This window comes from Coturnix japonica, chromosome 5 (genome assembly GCF_001577835.2).
Source record: "Coturnix japonica isolate 7356 chromosome 5, Coturnix japonica 2.1, whole genome shotgun sequence".
Lineage (NCBI taxonomy): Eukaryota > Metazoa > Chordata > Aves > Galliformes > Phasianidae > Coturnix > Coturnix japonica.
The window spans coordinates 30,909,387-30,929,968 of NC_029520.1; the positions used below are offsets into that span (position 1 = coordinate 30,909,387).

General features: G+C 39.9%; 1 protein-coding gene and 1 long non-coding RNA gene across 2 annotated transcripts; both read right to left on the reverse strand.

The window, feature by feature from the left end:
* Positions 1-1,737: 1,737 nt before the first annotated feature.
* On the reverse strand, positions 1,738-19,920 carry COCH (cochlin). Its single transcript, XM_015864982.1, has 11 exons — positions 19,749-19,920; positions 19,632-19,676; positions 14,274-14,430; positions 9,107-9,240; positions 8,716-8,781; positions 7,801-7,845; positions 7,561-7,708; positions 6,936-7,039; positions 6,072-6,298; positions 4,351-4,867; positions 1,738-3,627 (listed from the first exon to the last, which is right to left on the reverse strand). The coding sequence occupies exons 1-11, from the start codon at positions 19,903-19,905 to the stop codon at positions 3,452-3,454; spliced, it is 1,776 nt and encodes a 591-aa protein (XP_015720468.1). The 5' UTR covers positions 19,906-19,920; the 3' UTR covers positions 1,738-3,451.
* LOC107315032 lies at positions 16,930-19,625 on the reverse strand. Its single transcript, XR_001555766.2, has 3 exons — positions 19,021-19,625; positions 18,765-18,854; positions 16,930-17,764 (listed from the first exon to the last, which is right to left on the reverse strand). It is a non-coding gene; the product is annotated as an uncharacterized LOC107315032 (long non-coding RNA).
* Positions 19,921-20,582: the final 662 nt, after the last annotated feature.

A 20,582-nucleotide genomic window follows, 5' to 3' on the forward strand; every position in this document is an offset into this window, starting at 1 on the left:
AGGATACAATATGAAAGGTGACAGAAGCGCTTGGTAGCACGAAGACCTCTGCAGCATGCTGACCCTTCAGTTACCTCCTGTTTTTCCTGTATACAACCTCTGTCAGATGAGAGTACTAGCTGGAAAGCATCACACTGCATCTACATGGCAGTTCATAGCTAGGAAGGTTCTAAATGCTTAGAAGGTGCATGAGGTATAAAATCTTCAGTGTCTTGGTCTAGGAGTGGAATCGGAGATCCTGAGCCAAGGGCTGTGCTGGCAGCTTGGGATAACAATGGTTAATGATCTGAATGTTGAGCAGGGAGCTTTGTATGGATACAGTCTGTATGCTTCCCTGCTGGAGCAGTGCAGGGAACAGTGAGTGGGGAAATGTCTAACATCCTCTATGTATGTAACTCCTGGTTTGGGATCTTGGCCTGGAGGTGAGTGCAGCATTTCCTTGAAGGGTGGAAGCCCTCACTGAAAGTTTTTGTGATTCTAAAAGTAGTTTCAGTTTCTTGAGGAAAGCAAGTGGATATTTTCTATGCTTAGGCTGATGTGGGCACTCCTCCGCGAAGGGTGATTTTGGATGTGTTAAAATTCATTTGCAGTAGGTACCTAAGCCATTAAGCTGAGAGGCCTTTTTTCTCAGTGACAGATTCTTAGTTTTTGATGGGCAGCTGTCAAATACACTGCTTTCAGTAGTGGGGTTGCAAATCTGAGGCCATTCACAGTAATGAGCATTTGTAGTACTCTTTGTGGAAAAAGGGCATATAAGTTTTCATCCTATGGTCTCATAGCAACCTGGTCTGGAGTAGCAGATCTGGGGGTTGGTGGCCCTGCCTGTGGCTGGGGACTTGGAACTTGATGATACTTGGGGTCTCTTCTATCCATTCTATGATTCTGTGATAATTCTCAGCAGAGAACAGGGCGACAGTCCTAATACCTGCAGCAGTGTTCCCAAATGGAGTTTGCAAGAGTGATGGTGGCTGCAACTCTGTTTTACTGCTTGGTCCTTCAGCATGAAGCTGAACTCTCATGCTGTGGCTTTACTTTTTCTCTCACCCTAAAGAAAGCTTCAAATCCATATCTGTTACTCTGTACCATACTGTAGTGGTATGTATACCCTGTACCACTGCTCCAAATTGACCTATTTACAGCATGGTTCACATCCATTCCACCCTGTCTCTATCTCTCTAGCTCTCAGTCCTTTTTTTTTGCTGTCATAGACCTTACTTCCAGATCAAAATTGTTCTTACTTGCTTCTGTATAAACTTTGCATATTTAAAGAATTATTCTCTGTGCCTGCTATTTATTACCTCAATGTAATTGGGCGCTGTGAGGATACAAATAGTGTCATCTCCATTTTGGCAAAATGAAAATATGTTGGCAATTTAGTGCTGCAGTTCTGGAAATCAGACCTTCTTTTTCTTTTGTGAAGGAATGACATCAGTAAAGCTGCCATCTTCTTTGCAACAGTAGAAGCAGATCGAGGGTGGGAAATGTGGTTGTGCTGGCCAGTATGTGTGATTTATATTCAGATCATTCAACTAGCACCATATTTAATATAAACAACCACTAAAACTTTGGTACTGACTGATTAAAATTAAAGAAAAACAACAACAAAAATCTGTGTAAGAAGTATCCTTGGTGTCTGAGGATGATTTAGGTTCCTTTGCCCTTCAAACCAAGGGGAGACTGAAAATGATTTAGACAGGAAACGGGACATACAACTTATTCAAGCTGTACTACATGAGGTCCATCGTAAAAAGACTTTTATATTACAGGATACTGAAATATCTGTAGTCCCAGTTCTTTGCATTACATATACTTCTATAAAAATTTAAGCTAAATTAATTGAACTTTTTCACAAAGATGATTTTGCACATAAATTTATACAGCAATAGCTGAATACTCTCTTCTATAAACACATAACAAAGATAAAGATAACAACTAATAGAAAAATACAAGACATCCTTGCCATTCATGTTTAGTGTAATATATAGCCGGTCATAAGTTATATAAAAATACACAATAAAAGCCCGATGAATATAATCCCTTCAGAGTCACTCCACACCTAAAATTTAACAATCAATAGCTCAAAAAAAAAAAAAAAGTAGAAAAAAGGGGAAATTCTGCATTGAGGGGAAAAATGCTGATTGTTTTTTTCTTCATTGTATTTTACTTGCAAAAAAACTTTATTTCCTAAAGAATGCTTGAAGTCTTTTATTCACTCCTGACATCTGGAAGAACTCAGTAAACCATTCCATAATTTTAACCATGTGAATGTAGGTATAAAAATTTCAATATATTTCTAGATTCATAATAAAATTAAGGCCACCTTTCAGGAAGACCGTTCTTTTATCTTTGAGAAACACATCTCTGAAAACACTTCTACTACTAGTGCTAGGAACTTGTTATTCTGTGAGGTACTACATCCCACTTGCATCTACTCTCTAACCATGTAATCCCATATAAACCAGTTATGTTTCAAGGTTTGAAAACAAACTGAAATCCAAAGGTATCTAATTCTCCAGTGTATGTTTTAATTTAATGCCTTTGCCCAAGGTTCCCATCAGGAACTTTGTAACCAATAATAATTTCTTGAAATTAAGAGAGTACAAGGTATTAGAGAAAACACAGGTAAGCAGATATGATGAATATCCCAGTTGACTTCACTGGTGTGGGAAATGGTAATATTTGGAACTCAGACCTACAAAGAGAACTGCTTTGCTGTAAACCCTTCTCAAAATCTGTGCCAGAAGATGTCATAGAACCATGCAGATCTGTGGGTATAAATAAATGCCTTTTGGTGCATATTTTGTCAACCAGATGGCAGTATCATTCACTGTACCAAGATGGTTGATATACCAAGATGGTGGGGATGTGTTAGGGTGGGATTTAATGATCTCAGAGATTATTTCCAACCTTTAATGACTCTGCAAATCATTATATCTCAAGTAGAGAAACATCCGTTGTCTATCTATCTTTTTAAGCTGCCTGGCACTTGTGACCATTGCACAACTGAAGCACTGAAAATACTTAACACCATGAAAAGAACTCCTTGAAAAATACAGAATCATAAGCTATGGAAGGTTCACAGAAAGTATTATTGTGTATTTAAAATTATATTATTTTTATCTTGCAAGAAGGCACTTAGGAAGTGGCGGCAAAAATATCAGAACTCTATTGTTTCTTCTGCTGATAACTGATAGCCATAAGTGCACAATATGCATAGCTTCAAAACTCAGGCTACTATAAATGTACTGGAAGTAATAATAGCTGTTGGCCAAATTCTGCTTTCCCCTATCAAGTACAACTTCTCACAAGACCCTCAGCTGACTACAGAAAGTAGCCCTTCTCCTTCCCTTATATGATGATAGTATGTGTAATAAAACTTGTGTATTTAAGAAGGACCATTCCAGACCCATAATTTTTAGTTTCAGAAACTATCCAACAGCAGATTGTTGTGTTACTGCCTAGAGTCCAAAAAATCTTTACAGATGCCTCGAATAACATCAGGAACCATCTGCTCCAATCCAGTGAACTCCCTAGTGAAGAAGGTATGAGATTCCCTTGGTTCAGAAGCCATATCCTTCAGATCATCCAGAGGTGCCCAGGCAACACCAACAGAGAAGACGGTTATCCCTAAAGTGTTAGAGTGTAGCAAAGAAAGAAAATACATTAAATCATTTTGTCTTTGGCTGCAAGAAAAACAAGCAATTTCTACATCCATTATATAAATTAGAAAACAGTGCTTCAGTACTTTAGTCTGTCAAGGATGGTTAGTTTTTGCCACTAAATATCAGAAATTAAGTACTTGTCTAAGATCCCTGATAGAAATACCAGTATATCTTACCAGTGAGCACCATCGATGTTTTCCAGTGGTCACTACAAACATAGCAGTGACACAGTGATTCTTGTGTTTCAAGACTTACTGTTTAGAAGAATTTTGTAAATACATTTGGATCCTTCACGTACATAATACTTAGTTCTCAAGCATCAGAAGCCCCAGAGACTTTTTGATCAAAATTACTTTTTTCCCCATATATATGATGGAGGACAAAAATAATGCTATATTAAATGCTATTGCTGGTTGGAGCTTCACTATATGGCTCATTATTTTTCATCTACTAATTTCTCTCTTATTTAGGGAGAAAAGACTGAGTGCCATGAGTGAGTACTTACACCTGGCTTGATAATCCCATTTTTCATCCTAATGTAAAACAGTTTCTCAGAGCTCCTGTTCTGCTAAACTTAAGACAAGTGTGATACTTTGTTTGCTCTCTAGAGCATCATTTAAAATCTTGACATGGACAATCCAGCAGAAATGGAATGAATCGACTCCCACTACCTATGAAGATTATTTACCTGCTTTTTGTGCAGCGATAGCAGGTCCTCTAACGTCATCATAAGACTGACCATCAGTCAGGATTACAAGGAAATTTTTGTTTGCTCCATCCTTCACTGGCCCAAATACGTTTCTGGTTGTGAAAGAAATGGCATCACCAGTAGCAGTGCCACCGCTCATGTAACGAATGTTCCGGATAGCAGAGAGGACCTTTTCCTTTGTGGTGTAGTCTGTGAAGCTGAACTCAGTACGCTGATCATATGTGAACTGCACAGTTGCAATCTTGGAACCAATATCAGAGATCTCAAAAGCCTTTGCAACATTGCTGATGAATTCAAGCATGAGTCGGAAGTTGCTCTCTCCAACGCTGCTAGAACCATCTATCAGGAAGCCTATGTTGACAGAGTTATAGCATGTCTTGCTACACAACATTTGCTCGTGTGAACACAATTTTTGGACAAGAGGTTTTACATATTTGGTGGTGCCAAACCAGCTGGGCATTTGGTAAGAGAAGAAGCCATTGTTGCGACAGACAGCCTATTTGAAAACAAAAATACCAAAAGGCAAATACCAAAATAGGTTCTGTAGATAGTAAACAGACAACCAAGCTTGTTCCTATCTCCCTCCAGAAATTTCAGAAGATTTCATTTTATTAATGAGAACCTTAAATACTTGAAATTTTAATTATGTTCTTGGGAAGTGAACTAAGCTCTGGCTGCTAACTATTCAAAGGAGTAGAAGTTTTGCCTTCTTTCTTTACCCACTGAAAATTAGGTTTCTGTATTTTTCATTTTAACGTCATAAACACTTAAAAAATAAACCCCAAGAAATCTATAATACATCACAAATACAGACACACAGTTGAGTAAAAAGATGTGTCTAGGTTATTTTAAAGTAAAATTTGTTTTTCCTTTGGTTTCTGTAGTATACATGTAAAGTGCAAGGCTTGCTCAGATCAAAATGCAGAAGGGGAGGAGACAAGCCTCTGTCACATATGGTCATTCTGTGTCTTTAAGTCCACACAGGCTGGACCTGTCTTGGATTGGAAGCCAGCTGTCTTGTGCATGGAATCTGCAGAGCCATAGTGCTTTGTTCCTTGTGTTAAGTTATGAGCTTTCTGCTGAAATGAAATATCCAAAATCTCCCTATGAAACATGAAGTAGTGAACGAGTGCTTAGAAAACTCTTGTGTTTGAGTTCTGCTGTTGACTCATGCAGAGCAAGATTGAAAACTCATCCAAGATGAATATCTTGCATACAAACTTGGTAGGATATATCTGTCAATCTTTTCTGTCCTTGTTGTAGCAAAATAACTGAACAATAAGCCTCCCTGTCTGTCATTTCAAGACATGTTGCTTCAACATGTTTAGTTATGGTTGAGATAGGAGAATCCCTTGCTATGAGAATCATTCCGCAATGTGAAGTCCAAGAGCTGCAGCTTGTCCAAGGCTCTGAATTGGGAGGAAGAGCAGCAGCACTTTGGTACCTTTTTGCAGCCCCCTTAGCAAGATAATAACCCAGCAGTTGCTTGTAATTCAGTAAGAAGAAATTAATAGGCTTATTCACATCTCTTCTTCTGATTACGTTAGGCTTCCTAGTGATTTGTCAGTTTTTTTTCCCCTCTTGTATTTTTTTTTTAAGGAATATCTTTTATTATATGTGTAAGACTTAGCTCATTAGAACTCTAGCATGAAGTACATTATCTATTCCTACCCATCAATGAAAAATAAATATTCTCTTACTTTGTCAATGAAACCGATGTCTTGTACCATTCCCAGTTCCTCTGTTGTGGGTTTTGCTACAGATACAATGAACACATTGACTCCAAATTCTCTGGCCACTATACCAGCTTCTTCTAAATCATCTGAGGGCCAGCCATCTAGGAACACTACAATGATTTTGGGTATTCCTTTGCGTGCTCCATTATCCATAGAGAAGAATTTCTGAGCTGTGTGTTTCAGAGCTTTCCCTAGTTTTGAAGAGAAAAAGAATATGAAGAAACAATACAGTAACATTTTGGTACCAGTTTTGTAGATAAAATTGTGCTGAATTTTAATTATGACTGCAGGTGTAACTCAGCAAACCAAGGAAATGGCATCCCAGAATATTTAAGTAATGATGAAGCTTGAGCAACCTATTGCTTATTAAAAAAAAAAGTGAAAGCAAATCCCCCTCCCTACAGGTCTTGCTTTATGCTAAGCAGATATATTAGTGTCTGCTAAATGAATTAGAAGGAACAAAGTTGAGAAGCTACTTAAATTTAGTTTATGAAATACAACATATCTGGAAAGCTTAGCTTCCTCATTTGGCAAATATCCCTTTACAGCCACTTACTACTTAATTAGCCACTGCCACTCAACAGGAAAGAAATGTGAGGCCTTTTAGACAAGAATTTGTCTCAGGACCCCACTCTGTTAGAAGTGAAAAGCTGATTACTGTTTAAACACAGGAAATAATATTTGTACTAATAAAATATACAGTAAGCAGCCTGAACTTCTGAAAATGAAATTTAAATGCTGTATTTTCAAACACTTTCTTAAATACGTATACATAAAAATATGTTACTTATGTAAAGTAATAGCTTCTATTTTCACTGAGGTACGAACCTGTGTTAGAATTGCCTCCTCTGAACCCTAATTCCTTTATGGCAAACAAAACCTCTTTTGCAGCAGTGAAGTTTTTCAGATAGAATTCAATTTTTGGATGTTCACTGCAGAAAAATAAAACATTAGTGAATTGTGTAGTCAACGTTTCATACCTCTGTGGTATTAGCAAGCTAAATTTGAGTTTGAATCACTTTGTTCTTGTTCATACATAGTAATTTAAAATGTAGAGAATAATCCTTTCACAGCATTGTACTCAATACCTAGCCAGAGAAATTATTTATCAATGTGGACAAATGAAGAACAGCACATTTCTTAAGCTTAGAGAGCAACAGAAAATACTAGGTTTAAAATGTATATAGAAAAATATTTTTATTGTGCCAGATGTTAAACTAAATTCATTTGTGTATTTGAAACAGACACAATTACAGAGGCAGAATATTATGAAGTTTGTTATGTCTTCACATGGACATCTGTCAGTGTGGTACAACAAACAATGCTCCAAGCTGAGTTTATCTTCCCTTGTTATTCTTTTGCCATTATTGAGCAAATACTGTTCTGCAAAACATACATTTCTTGAATTCTCTTATTTGTTGGGTGGTTATATTTTGTATAGGTCTGCTGTTACCTGGCTTGTACAACTCCAACATGAGGCCCTTCCGTTCCAATTCCCAACATTACCGCTACTTTTCCAACAAAGTTTTTCTGCAGATTAAATCTACGTTGGCCGATGTTGTAACTTCCATCAATGAGAAATGCAATATCAGCTTTACAGTCTGCAAGCATTCAAAATAATTAGACTTACTTAGCACCAAATAAATGTTTGTTAGGATTTTGTTTTTCAAAAGTTAAGCCTGTGAATTCCTACCTTTGTTTCCAGCCTTCTTCTCAAGGGGCTTCTTAGGTCTTTTGCCTTTAATAAAAGATACAGAATGGATCATTTAAGAGCAACAAGATGTACAGAAGCTTAGACTCTAAGAATTGCATTGCAGTCTGTCCTCAGTGAAAACTGGCATGAGACTGCATCATTCTTTGGTCAGTTCAATAGTTACAGTTGCAGTGCTGTTTCTTTGCTCCTTGGAAAATATTCTTTTTCAAATGAAACAATTTAACCTTCCTTTCTATACCTGCCTAACTGATTACTGAAATGTGTATAGAAATGCTTATACAGAAATCACTTGTAGTTCAGCATCCCAAGCCCTGCTATTTTTCAGTTTGCTATCTAACTGTGCAGGGACAGTTTTTGTGCTTTGGAAGCAAGCTGGGACTTAAACTGTAAAGCAGATGATCTGTTCACAAATGTGATCTAAGTCCAGTATGTATATGCCACTAGCCTTCATAAAAACTGATGTAGCCTTTCACTGGTGATACTTTCTGCAGAGAAATTCACATAACATCTAAATTTCTGCTTCGTAAATCCTGACAGAGCTTAGTTGTTAAACACTTCTGTAAAAAGGAATGCATAATCCATCTTCTTTGTCATTTAATAGGAATGAATATCCCATGAGCTCACAGACACTTTCCTTCCTGTATGTCACCTGTATCACTTTTCCAAATTCATTCAAGTTTTTCTTCATTTGCACAAATGCTGCTGAAATAAAAATCAGTCTGATTATAAGCAATTCTTCCTTTTCCTGATGAGATATACACAGAAATGAATGTCATATTTGTTTTCTTCTTTATAAGAACATCCTATGAAACTTAGCATGTTAGTCAGGGACTCATGCCCTATAGCACATGTTAACACAGGAGACTTGCACTGTTGGAGAGGTATGACTGGTACCTGTAGCAGGCCGTGCTGTTGACACTGATCGTCCCACTGCTTCAAGCGCGAGTTTGTTGGTACCCGCTAAAATATTGGAAAAACAAATTAACGTTATTTCAATGTATTTAGGTGAAATTGAGTGCTTTAAGAATACTGTATTTCCAGCAGTTTACTAAAAGTAGTCTAGAGATTTTCTGTATAATCTAGAAGGACTAATCTAGACTATTTGCAGTTATTTCAAGCAAACAGTCAAAAATATAAAGATGAAATGAGTTAGAATTGAAAATTTTTGCTACATTTCAAGTACCAATCACTTTATTCACATATATAAACACATTGAAAATGTTTCCTAGACTTCTGTTAGTTATCTGGAATACAGTTTGAAAAGTAATAAGTGTGATCCACCTACGAGTCACTGAGAAAGATGAAGCCCATCTAGAGAGCACCTGAGACTGGATCCCATTGGCATTTACAGCCGGGTAGTTTTCCTGTCCTGGCAGAGTCTGTATTCTTACAGCTCCTCCTGCATTGGTGATCACCCCTCTGAGAGAAGAAAAAAAGAATTACTACAAATCAGATACTTTAATTACAAGAACATACAGTTTTATATTCATTGGAGACTATATATTCAACAGCAGTCTCCTGAAAAAGAGACCATTTAGTCAAGTGGTTGTGTTTGTGCTAAAACTAACTATAAGGGACTGAAAGGATTGTTAAGGCAAGCTGTTCTGCAGGACATCACATGGGCTTAGAAAAAAATAGCAAGAAGTTCTAAAATTCCAGCTGTTCTCACTGCATCAGAACACACTAATTCCTAATGAAAGAGCTAGAACAAAAATGTATTTACATTCTTTATGGCCCATAAATATTTGTAGCCAAAACAAAATGAGGCATGTTTAATGCAAAACGATGAAAAATAACCTGTAGGATAATACTGCTTGCAGTAGTAATTGTTACGTTAGATACTGTGTTACGCGCCTACACAGACTGCAATCAGAAATTGTAGATGTTATTGATGGCAACCATCAGATCACTGTTATATACAAGGATGGAACCTAAAATATCTTATTCTTCTCTTTTACCTGTAGTAAAAATTAAGGTATGATATTTGAACTAAATAAAATAAATAGAATGCAAGTTAATAATCAATGTAATATTCCTGATTGCTTTCTCTCTACACTTGGAAATAGTGTACTGACAGTAAATGCTCTACAGCAGAGCAATTTTCACTGATAGAAACCTAGAGTAGAAACTTCAGAATCTGGAACACTTAGATATGATTTGCTATTTCCTATCTTCATCAGTTTAAACATACCATGATACATCTTAAATATGCAGTTACGATGGGTTAATATAAAAAAGCCAGAATGCTTACTGATTAAAAATATCTTACAAAATCATTTTTGGTATTATAAAACTATTATACCCCAACTGCCACCCTAGAATATTCAGTACAGAAATGTAGAAGTGAAAACACTGGGGAAGTTTTCTAAAACTGAGTAGAGATTTAAGCCCCAAACCTCTTTGGAGAAGGCCACTATCATCATGCTTTCAATGAGCTTCATTTTATAGCTCGATGAACACATTCTGAGATTGCCTTCCAGATCTGCTGGTTATCCAAGACTAGTTTGAAACTCTTGCTGATACTTACGTGCTGAGACTGTCAGCACTATTGGGACTTTCAGGATGTATGAACATCCAGGAGAACAATAGATCGATGTGCTTAAGAAACTTCAGTGTTAAAAGCAGACCAAAGATAACTTCATTTGTTATTACAGGCAGAGAGGTTGCGTTGTTGGGACAGTCAAAGGCTTTGTAACTGTTTTTCAGATTTCTTTTTATATGCTACTATATACTGTTCGGGGGGGGAGGCAAAATTCAATGTGGAGCTTGTCTAAATAGAAGAAAAAAGTTAATTATTTGTAGCAGTTGGGCAGATTCTGTACTGTAGGATACAAACAACTGGTTGAAAACTACCGAAATGCTGCAATGTGTGCCTTTGTGTTTACTTTTCTTATCTGTTTAGTTTCCTGCTTGAAAAGAGGTCCCAACCTGATCTGATTTAAAACACTGTGAAATAGTCAAGACTGGAGCTTAGAAAATCTTGTACATATTTATGGTAATATGAGCTCTGGGTTTCAGTATCAGAGTTTCTACATAAATCTCCTTGTGGCTACTTAAAATACATTCACAGACATGATTAGCATTTCTGTATGGAAATATGGTTATATATTTTTTGTTCTTGTACAGTGAAAGAATTATGATGGTAGCTTTGGATACCTTTTTATCTTTTATATGTGCACCATATAGACAGCAGAGCTTTATTCAAGTTATCCTGAATGCTTGAGTTTAAAATCAAGTGAAAAAATCTGCGAATGCAAACAGCACTTCACATTTCTCCCTGTTCTCTAATAAGGAGTGATGAGAGAGATTAGAACATTAACAAGGTGTTTTACTCTAAGGAAAAGCAAAGCAAGGGTAGCAATGCTGCAAGTGGTGCAAATGCTGCAAGAGGCATTCACGGCCAGGCTGGATGTAGCTCTGGACACCTGGTTTAGGGTTTGGTGATGTGCACATAGCAGGGGGTTGAAACTAGATGGTCATTGTGGTACTTTTCAACTCAGGCAATTCTATGATTCTATGAAGCAGACTGTTAGAAGTAACACATACTGAGCAGATTCAGTCTTGCAGACCAGAAGCTAAGTGTTTGCTCAGAACCTCACACAGTGTGGTTCTATGCTAATAATCACATTAATCATAAATGTCTGTGGGTCCACAACCTGCTTTTACCTAAAGGGAGGGTAAAAAGAGCTGCTGCTCAAAGAGTATAATTTTGATCTGAAGTTCCCATTGCAAACAGCAATAAGCAGCTAGCATTTCCTGTAGTGTCCCTGGATGAAAGGGGTTATTTTCAGGGGAAAAAACAAAAAAACAAAAAAAAACAACAAAAACAAAAAACAAACAAAAAAAAAAAACAACAACAAAACAGACAAGACAGCCAGATCATCTTTCCTCCTTTTTACCAGCTATATATAGCTCTTTCCACATTGTTCACCTTTCTCCATTCTCTTCTCCAAGCTGCAGCCACCTACAGCTGCCTGACTGCAACCAATTCAGCATCAGGGAGCTGTTTTGGGTTTCATGCCAGCATCCTCTGGCCCTCTAGGTTCTGCTCACCCTGTCTACTCTGCACATATATTGCTTTTGGCAAGAAAAAACACTCAGCAGCAGAAACAGCCTATACAGCAAAGTTTTCCAAGGGATCTACTGGTGCTCAGAAGCCCAGCCCCCTTGCCAGACAGCCCTTCCATCAGTAGCCTTGTAGCAAACACTACAGCTGCTCAGGGTTCATTGGTGCTTTTAGTTCATTTACAGCCATATCAGTAATATCACTATTCATTTTTGTTCTTGTTCCCACTCAAATTGTGGGAACTCTATTTTTATTTAGAGGTGCTCCCAGCCTGTGGCTAGTTATAAAAAAAATGTGCATGCCTATTTAGAATCTAAAGACTGCATTAAGTTAGGTCTCCATTTAGCAGAATTGGCAGTAGAACAGAACTGCACCAACTGAGAACTGAGTCCTTAATTTGACCTTCTGATTATTAATCCAATTAATCACTCAGTGGTAGATTTAACTCAGTTCTTTATGCTTGCATAGTGTCAGCTTAGTAGGAGGCTGTCCATTCTTCCCCCTGACAAATAAAACAAATCCTTTTGCCCAGAAAAAGAACGGTATTAAATAAATATTCTGTTTCCTGAGAGTAATTACACATAAAATAAGGAGAGAGAGAAGATAAAAAGCCAAAAGTAACAAACTAAGCTGGCAGAAAGCTCATTCATATGTAGCATTCAGAGTTCTTCACAGCTACATTCTGATCAATTCTTTAAAATGCACAGTGTTTTTCTTGCAGTAATAGTCTTATCACAGTAGACATACGAATATGCAGCCTACAAAAGCCAGTTAAAACATACCAAAGACTTGTTCCTTCCATGCTTTAAACTAGACTGTTTCAGTTATTTGGAAGAAATTTCTGAAATTCTCAAAACACATATATGATTATAGAATGATAGAAGTTAGTAATTACTTATTAGCAACATACTCTTGAATTTCTTTGACATCAAGATGGAGTTCTGCCATTGCAACACAGAACTGGAAGGAACAAGTCTTTGGTATGTTTTAACTGGCTTTTGTAGGCTGCAGTGAAGTTAGCTGAGACCTGAACAATAGTCTCCTCTCCTCCATCCAGCAATCCATTTTGACTAGGACCATCATTTATCACTTCTCATAGCTCGGGGAAATGCTCATAGATAGAAAATTCTGTGCTGAATATGAAAGGCCGATGGGACCAATAGCTTAAAGCAGGTCCTTCAAAAAAACAGCAGTTCTCCTAAACAGAAGAATACTTCACCTATATTCCAGTAATGATGTTTTTTTTTTCCTCCAGAGTGCTAAACTACCATTAATTCAGAAGACTTGGACTTAGTTCATTTACACTGGCATGCTTACTGTAAGACTCAGATTGGAGGGACAGATACATTTTAATCCCTTTGCTGCTGCTATAACACTTGGGTGGTTAGAAAGTTTTTTGTTTTGTTTTTAAAGCAGCATATATTTCACAGAGAGTATAATATATGTTGATATATGCTATGGAACATAAAATACTGCATAATCATTTGCTTCTGGGTTGGAGAAAGTGCACAGTTTATAAGATAGGAACTTCAGTGGAGAGCTACATGATGTACAGATGTCTGTGCTTTATTGTACGTATGAATAAGATCTGAACTTCTTGTTTCTTATAAATCCTTTTGTAAAAATGTTGATTTTTCCAGTGCTGATCTAAAAAATTATTAGAATCAGAATCACTTTTGCTAACTCTTGATTAAATTAATGAGGGATGCCGCTAAGGTACAGTAAATGAAAAAATGGAGAAAAGCAGATGCTGCAGCTGAGCCACGACACTTGCTGTTTTCCTGCAGCTAATGCAGCCAACTTTGGGCTGGAGGGAACAGGGGAAACAAACACCCCCAGATTTTGTGGGTGAAGCTTCTTTAGCAGCCAAACCACAGCCACTGGAAGAAGAGGTTAAAGGCTCCTGCCTAGCAGACAGGAAAGGTTTCTCCAGTGACCAGCAAAGGAATGAAATGCTAAAAATAGTCCTTTATGGATCACACTCACCCAAATCAGGCCTAGATCTGTTTGTTTAGGGGCTTAAACAGATGTTAATAGTTTCTATGACATCTTTCTTGAGACTGAAGTAAAAAACTTAATCTGCTTTTATTCTCCTATTAGTTACATTTTTAGACTGTATCTGAGTCTGCTAGTAACACGTTATCTTACAGAGAAAGACTGACTGCCCCTTTTCAGCATCACTAGCTTTGTTGTTTTCAAGCCACCAAGTTTTACCCCCACAGGTATACTCCGTTCTTCTAATGATATTTCAGTTACATTAGGAAGCTTTCTGAAGTCCATAAGAATCTTCATTATGATGGCAACAAAAGGTTAGCATTTAGAAGAATAGCAAGATTGTATATAAACTCACTTAATGCATGGATTAACAGTCAGTCATCTGACTTACCTGTGTATGGCAGCTCCACAGACACTGGAAAGAGAGGCATAAACCCCATCTCCAAAGACATAGAATTGCCATAGAGGACAATTTGCTGGGCAAAGGACCTCTTCTGTCTCCTTTCTAAGGTCAAGTCCTCTTGTAAAGCATGTGATCGCAGTGGAAGCTAAAGAAAAAGAAAAACTTGTGACCTGAAAGTCTTATTTTTTGTTGTTATTGTTCCTAAGCAAGCCTCTCTGATGCCAAATATAAAGCACTGTTTGAATTTGAGATTAGGTACAGCCTCTTGTCCTGTGCTTCAGTACGACTGTAAAGGTCTCTTTGGCACTTAGAAGCATGCAGCTGTAACAACTATAACACAGTTCTTAATTTATGAACAAGAAGAGGCAGAATAGTACAGAAAAGCTTAAAGGAAACACTAAACATTAAAATAATATCCAGAAAACATTACAGAGGAAAACAGTAGCAGCAGTTCACAACATGTACAAGTTTACCGCAGAGACAAAGGCCAGGGAAAAAATCTAGAGGGCTGGTGGGCACGGGTGGGAACTGCCTCATAAGTTTGGTCCAGTGTCATTCATGGAACAGGTTGACAGCTGCATCACCCTGAGCTTCTACAATAAATCCTGCTGAAGCCAGTGTAAAAAACAAAAAGGGAATACCAATCTGTCTGCTCCAACAAGACTAGCTGCATTTCAGACATTCATATCAGCTCACTGCAATGAATTTTAAATTGTTACAGTTGTGCAGATAATTCTAAGATTCACCCAGTAAGGCCAAAATGATGTATTCATTTTTGGCACATAAATTTTTCACATAAGAATTCTGCCTTTTTTCCTTGAAGGTTGCTCCCCAAGTTATCATCCTTTGGCTTTTATTGTGCTTACATGTTTATACACATACACATGTAGACAGGTGTACACCAGTGTTAACTTCTGCCTGTTGGACTGAAGCTTTTTCTTTTGAAAACTTAGAGGTCATTATCTCATATGCTTAACTACCATCTTACTGCTAAATGGTGCAGTCTGGTATCATAGCAAATTAGGGTTTTAGCTTAGATCAACATCATCATCATAAGTTCAACTCATGACTGGATATTTATTATGAAATTCCTAAGAGCAAGTCTTGCCTCCACTAAGCACTAGTAAGTGCAAGAACCTCTTCTGCAGCCTTTTTATATTGAGAGCTGACAGAGCCTAGCAAACGAAATGAAACACACTGAGAGTGTGTTTCATTGATTACTATTCCACCTCATGCCTGCTTTCCTGCTCACCCTTTATACTCTTAACCCAAAGTGTTTACTGACCCCAGAATAACCTACTGTTACTTGAAAGAGTGCTTTTGGAGCATATGCTGTTCCTAATCAGCAGATGGAAAAGATCACACCGCTGTGGAGCCTCCTGCTAATCTCACTGACTTGAAAGCTGACAATCAGAACACTGACAATCAGCACTTCTACAGCTGGAAGTGCACAGTGAAGCGTGTCTGTTCATTCCTGCTGCATAAATTTAACAAGTGTGTTTATAGAAAATACACGTAGTTTTGCCTTTTAAGTATGCCTATTCCTCATTAATACTATACGTAAATTACAATAAGATGTCTAATCCCATCTTCCAAAAAATACTTAGCAGTTATTTGTCAGCACCAAGTTGTTACTTACATATGCTGAATATGTTTATATAGTCCAGGTGAAGGGGGAGGGGGAGAAGCAGGAAATGCTTTTTCACTTTCTCCTCTCAAAACAATAGAAAATGCCTACCTAGTAAGAACCATTAGAGTGCTTTAGTCTTATTATCAAGTTTTCTAAAAATAATTCTTTTTTTAGGGCTTCCACAGTTTTGCCTACTCACATCCTCTCCATGTTTAGTCTTTGCCTTAAAAACAAAAGTCTGCAAAACAAGCAGAATGACCATGCTTCTACCTAGGAGCTCATCATTTCCAGTGTTAGAAGTGCTAAGTTATTTTGTATTTGGCTGAAAAAAAAAGTCAATTTACTCTGCATTTGAGTCCCCTGATCATTTTGTAGTGAAATAATATCCATCAAGTGACAACTAGCAAGGCCATCAAACAGCAGCCAGAAAGCTGGATACCCTTAAAGGAATCACTGCAATGGGCATTAAAGGTAATCCGGTTCTGCAGTACAACTTGTGCTGTGTACCCTGGAACATTTTTCCAGCCTCCAAAAGTGCTAAACACCACAGGAAGTTTATAATACCTGCCACTTCTAATGTACTTACCCTGACTGAGTTCCTTGGCAGGCTGCACATATGAATGCAATTGGATATGTCTAATTAATACATGCCTTATCGCTTGAAGATGTTTTTCTCTCACTAAATACAGTCATACCAAACTAACATTTTACATTTTCAATAGCATTGAAGATGGCAGAGATCATGGAGAAATCTGGCTATATTTTTCTAGCCACAAGATCACAGATGTACACTGCAGCCCAGTGCATTTTCTATGCACTGACTGCCTAAAGATCCTTGTCTATACCTTGAAAGAGGCACTTTAGAGGGAAGACACCAAGTTGTCACCATGAAGAGCTGGCATGCTGTAGCTAGGACCTTTAACAGCTCATAGTTCAGTTGGATCAGCAAAGAAAGTCTTGTAACACACACTTTGACTTTAGATACTTACACTGTTAATTAAAAAGCAGGTTTGGTTTTTTTTGTTCTGTATTTTGCTGTGTAGATAGATATAGCTTCCTAAGCTATAGTTTTGGAATTAACATTAGCAACGTCAGGAACACTATCAAGAAAGTAAGTGCTGGGTACCAAAGTTAAAATTAGTGGTACAGCATTTTTGTCCCTCCCTGTTACTTAATGAACCCTGTAAAATCACAAGCAGTCCAGTATGAACTTAAAGTGCATTAATCATACCTGAATACTGGATCATACAGAATAGTTCTTTACCAGCTTACACAGCAATCATTCTTGCCAAGTTTTGTAAGGCATTGCTACTCAAATTTAAGAAAGCGTTTGTTTGTTTTGTTTTGTTTAGCATATCTGAGGTAATCTTTGCAGAAGCAGTAACTGAGATGATACCCAAGTGTTACAATCAGTGTGATTTAAGAATGCAAGAGCAGCAGCATTTGAAATGTTTCTCTGGATACTTATGTGACCTAATACTCTAATCAATTTCATGAATACCTAAGATCTAAATCCATGCATTTTTTAGAAGGAGGAAGGATAAGCTTGCAGTTAACAAGAAGGGACTCAGTCTTAGACCTCTACCCAGTCTGGACTTTGATAGAAAGCAGAGACCTCCATACATGCAAAAATAACTCATTAGTCTGTATAAAATGACCATAATCCCACTCTGTCAGCCCTGTTTAAGCCTTATGGCAGCACAGTGCATTAGGTTACTCTGGAAAATCCATACACACACACAGATAAAACAAACAAACAAACAAACAAAAAACAATAACAAAAACTGCTTTTCCTGCTGTTTCAAGCCATATTTAAAGGCAGGGATGAAAGTCTTCCTCCACTGTAGACCTAAAAAAAAAAAAGAAAGAAAGAAAAAAGTGAAGGCTCACTTCTGTGCTGACACATCTGTCTGCTAACCGTGCTTCCAGTCTTCCCATCAGTTTTGCCTCATCCCACATACCGATTTGCTCTTAACAGAAATGTCTTATGCCCACCTACAAGAAGTCCTCACTTCATTTTTGACAGGAGGCACTAAGATTCTAGAGAAATAAAACCAGCGCTGAGATCTGAGCTCTGACCTTGAAATTTCCACCTATTGTCTTGGAAAATTAAACTTCAAACAAAGAGACAAAAAATAACCTGTGTAGGTTATAAGTGTCAGGGACTCCTAGGACCAAGATAGCCTAATAGGCCATCAAATAGGGGCTTTTTTGTTTTCTTTTTCTTTAGTATGATTTATACAGTACTTAATTTCTCTTCAGAACAGGAAGGTTTGGAAGTTTGTTTCATTTTTTTCTTGTCTTGAGGCTTCAGACAGACCTGGATCTATATGTCATGCAATGAATATTCCTACCAGCCTTGTCTGTAGCAGAAGAAAACCACGTTGGTAGAAATACACCTGCTTACATTTTGGAAAGCATGTTCATAGACTATATTCTGATTTGTGTAATGTTCAGTACATATTTTGGTACGAAGAGCATTGGGATTTAAAAAAGCATCAGGGCTGTATTAGTGATTTCAGTCTGAGGTTTGCACTTTTCTGCTCACATTAAGTTTGCTTACTACCAGATGTCAGTGTGCACCCACCGTGCAGTCATCTCCTGTACAACAGCCAGAGTCATCGTACTCGGCTGTATTTGTGTGTAGTCCCTAAAAGGGACTACAAAAGAAAGATCTCCCTGAGTAGCAAGCCTTAGTAAGGCAGATATTCAAGGAAGCGCAGCGTTCTTGCATTACTTCGAATGTCAGAATTTATTTATTTATTTTTTCCATAGAAGTGTATGCATCCTTCTAGCTCAAGAGCATTTGCCAGTGTCCCCTTAGCATTACTTTGGTTGGTCCCAGATACCTTCTAATTGAGGTTGCTTCTCAAGCCTTGGGAGAAAGCATTATAATAAACTTTTCGTTTGTTTCCCGTTGACGTTCACCTGCGATGCACCTGTAAAACAAGAAAAGGAACTGGAGTTGTTTGTTGTAGGTTTTCCGCCGTCGTTTTGGTGTCGTGCTGTCACAGCAGTCCCGTGACGTACGACTGTAATCTCGGTAATAACCGCTTCCTGCTGGAGGGACCCCGAGCGATCTCGCGGAGGCCGCAGGTCACTCACCGGCCGCGGTCAGGGCGATGACCAGGCGGTCGCGCTGCCGGGGCTCCTACCCGCCCTCGCTCGGCGACGCTCTGCGCTACAAGGGCCGACCAGGCGGCTCACACCCGTCGGTGCAGCTTTTTCTTGCGGCGTTTCCTGCGTCTCGCGGTTCCCTGGGTTTGACAGGCTTCGGGCACCCGTTCTCCATAGGCGGGCATGCAGTCCCTCAGATCACGTAACAGCTCCCGCACCGCTATGTGCGTTCAGTTCGCTCTTCGCTTTTCGGGTCACAACGACGGCGGTGCGGACGAGCAAAAGTCGTATCGATTTCACAAGCAGAAACGCGCCGGGGATCCTGGCACTGCCGGTGCTCGGGCACCCCGCGGCGCACACACACACCCGCACTCACTCGGCACTGCCCCGGGTAGGTGCGTTTGCTACCGCTGCCCTTCAACACTCAGGCCAGGAAGGACAAGCGCGGAAACACTTCCAGACACCCCCGTGCCCCTCTACATTCACACAACCCCCCTCTGGCCTCCGCACCTCTCTTAGCCCAGAGGACACGCCGGCTCTCAGAGCCACCCCCAAAGACGCGTCCTGCCGCCGTGCGGGGCAGGGGACCGCACGCTCACCTGAGCTGTCACTGCCACGCGCGGGGCCGCAGAGCAGGAAGACGCCTGCGGAGAGACAGAGAGCGGGTCGGGCCGGGTCGCACCGAGTCGGGTCGCCCCGTCAGCCGCGGTACGCACCGAGGAGAAGCTGGGCGAGCTGCATGGCAGCGGGGCACGCTCCCGGGCACGAAGAGAGGCTCGACGCGACCCAGCCGACGTCCTCACCGGGCGGTACCTCCGCAGCGCTGTGTCGCAGCCGTCGCCGCGCCCGCCTTAAACCTCTCCCGGGGCGCATGGGCACTGGGCAGGCGAGGGCGGCCGGGGTGGGAGCGAGGGAGGGAGCAGGCACCGGCGGGGCGGCTCCAGCGCTGGGCGCAGCCCGGCCCGGTCCGGCAGGTGCTGCCGTTCCGCCCCCGCCGCGCAGCTCATCCCGCCTGCATCCGCTCGGGCGGTAGTGGCCACTGCGCTTCTCGGAGCCGCTGGAAAGCCGCTCAGGGGCTACTCGCCCCCTGTGCAGCTCCGCTCACAGCCAGCCTGCCTTCGCCGTCTACCCCTCAAAATCAGCCCTCGTAATTCTCCGTTTCCCTGTCACCTGCGTGTTTTGAACACCTTGTTTCAGATGGATTCATTTTGACGTTTCACGAAGTGACTCGGCCGTTGGTTACAGCATCGGGAATTAGCGGGGAGCAGAAGCTCCGGCGGGCCGCCAAACTGGGCCGGGCTCGGCCGGTGCCGAGGAGCGGCCCAGCCACAGCGCGGTGCCCCCTCGGTGCCGGGTGCTGCGGACCCTTTCGTCTCCCGAGCGGGTGGAGCGCCCTGAGCGCCGGTACCGAACCGGGTGTGCTCGGTCTGCAGTGACAGAGTACGATTCACCTTGGGTTAAAGCAAAATGTTGCTTCAATTAAAAAGCAAATGAGCAAAAAAAGACACTTCACAGCCTGCTTAGTCGTAGGATTCGATGCGTACCTGCTT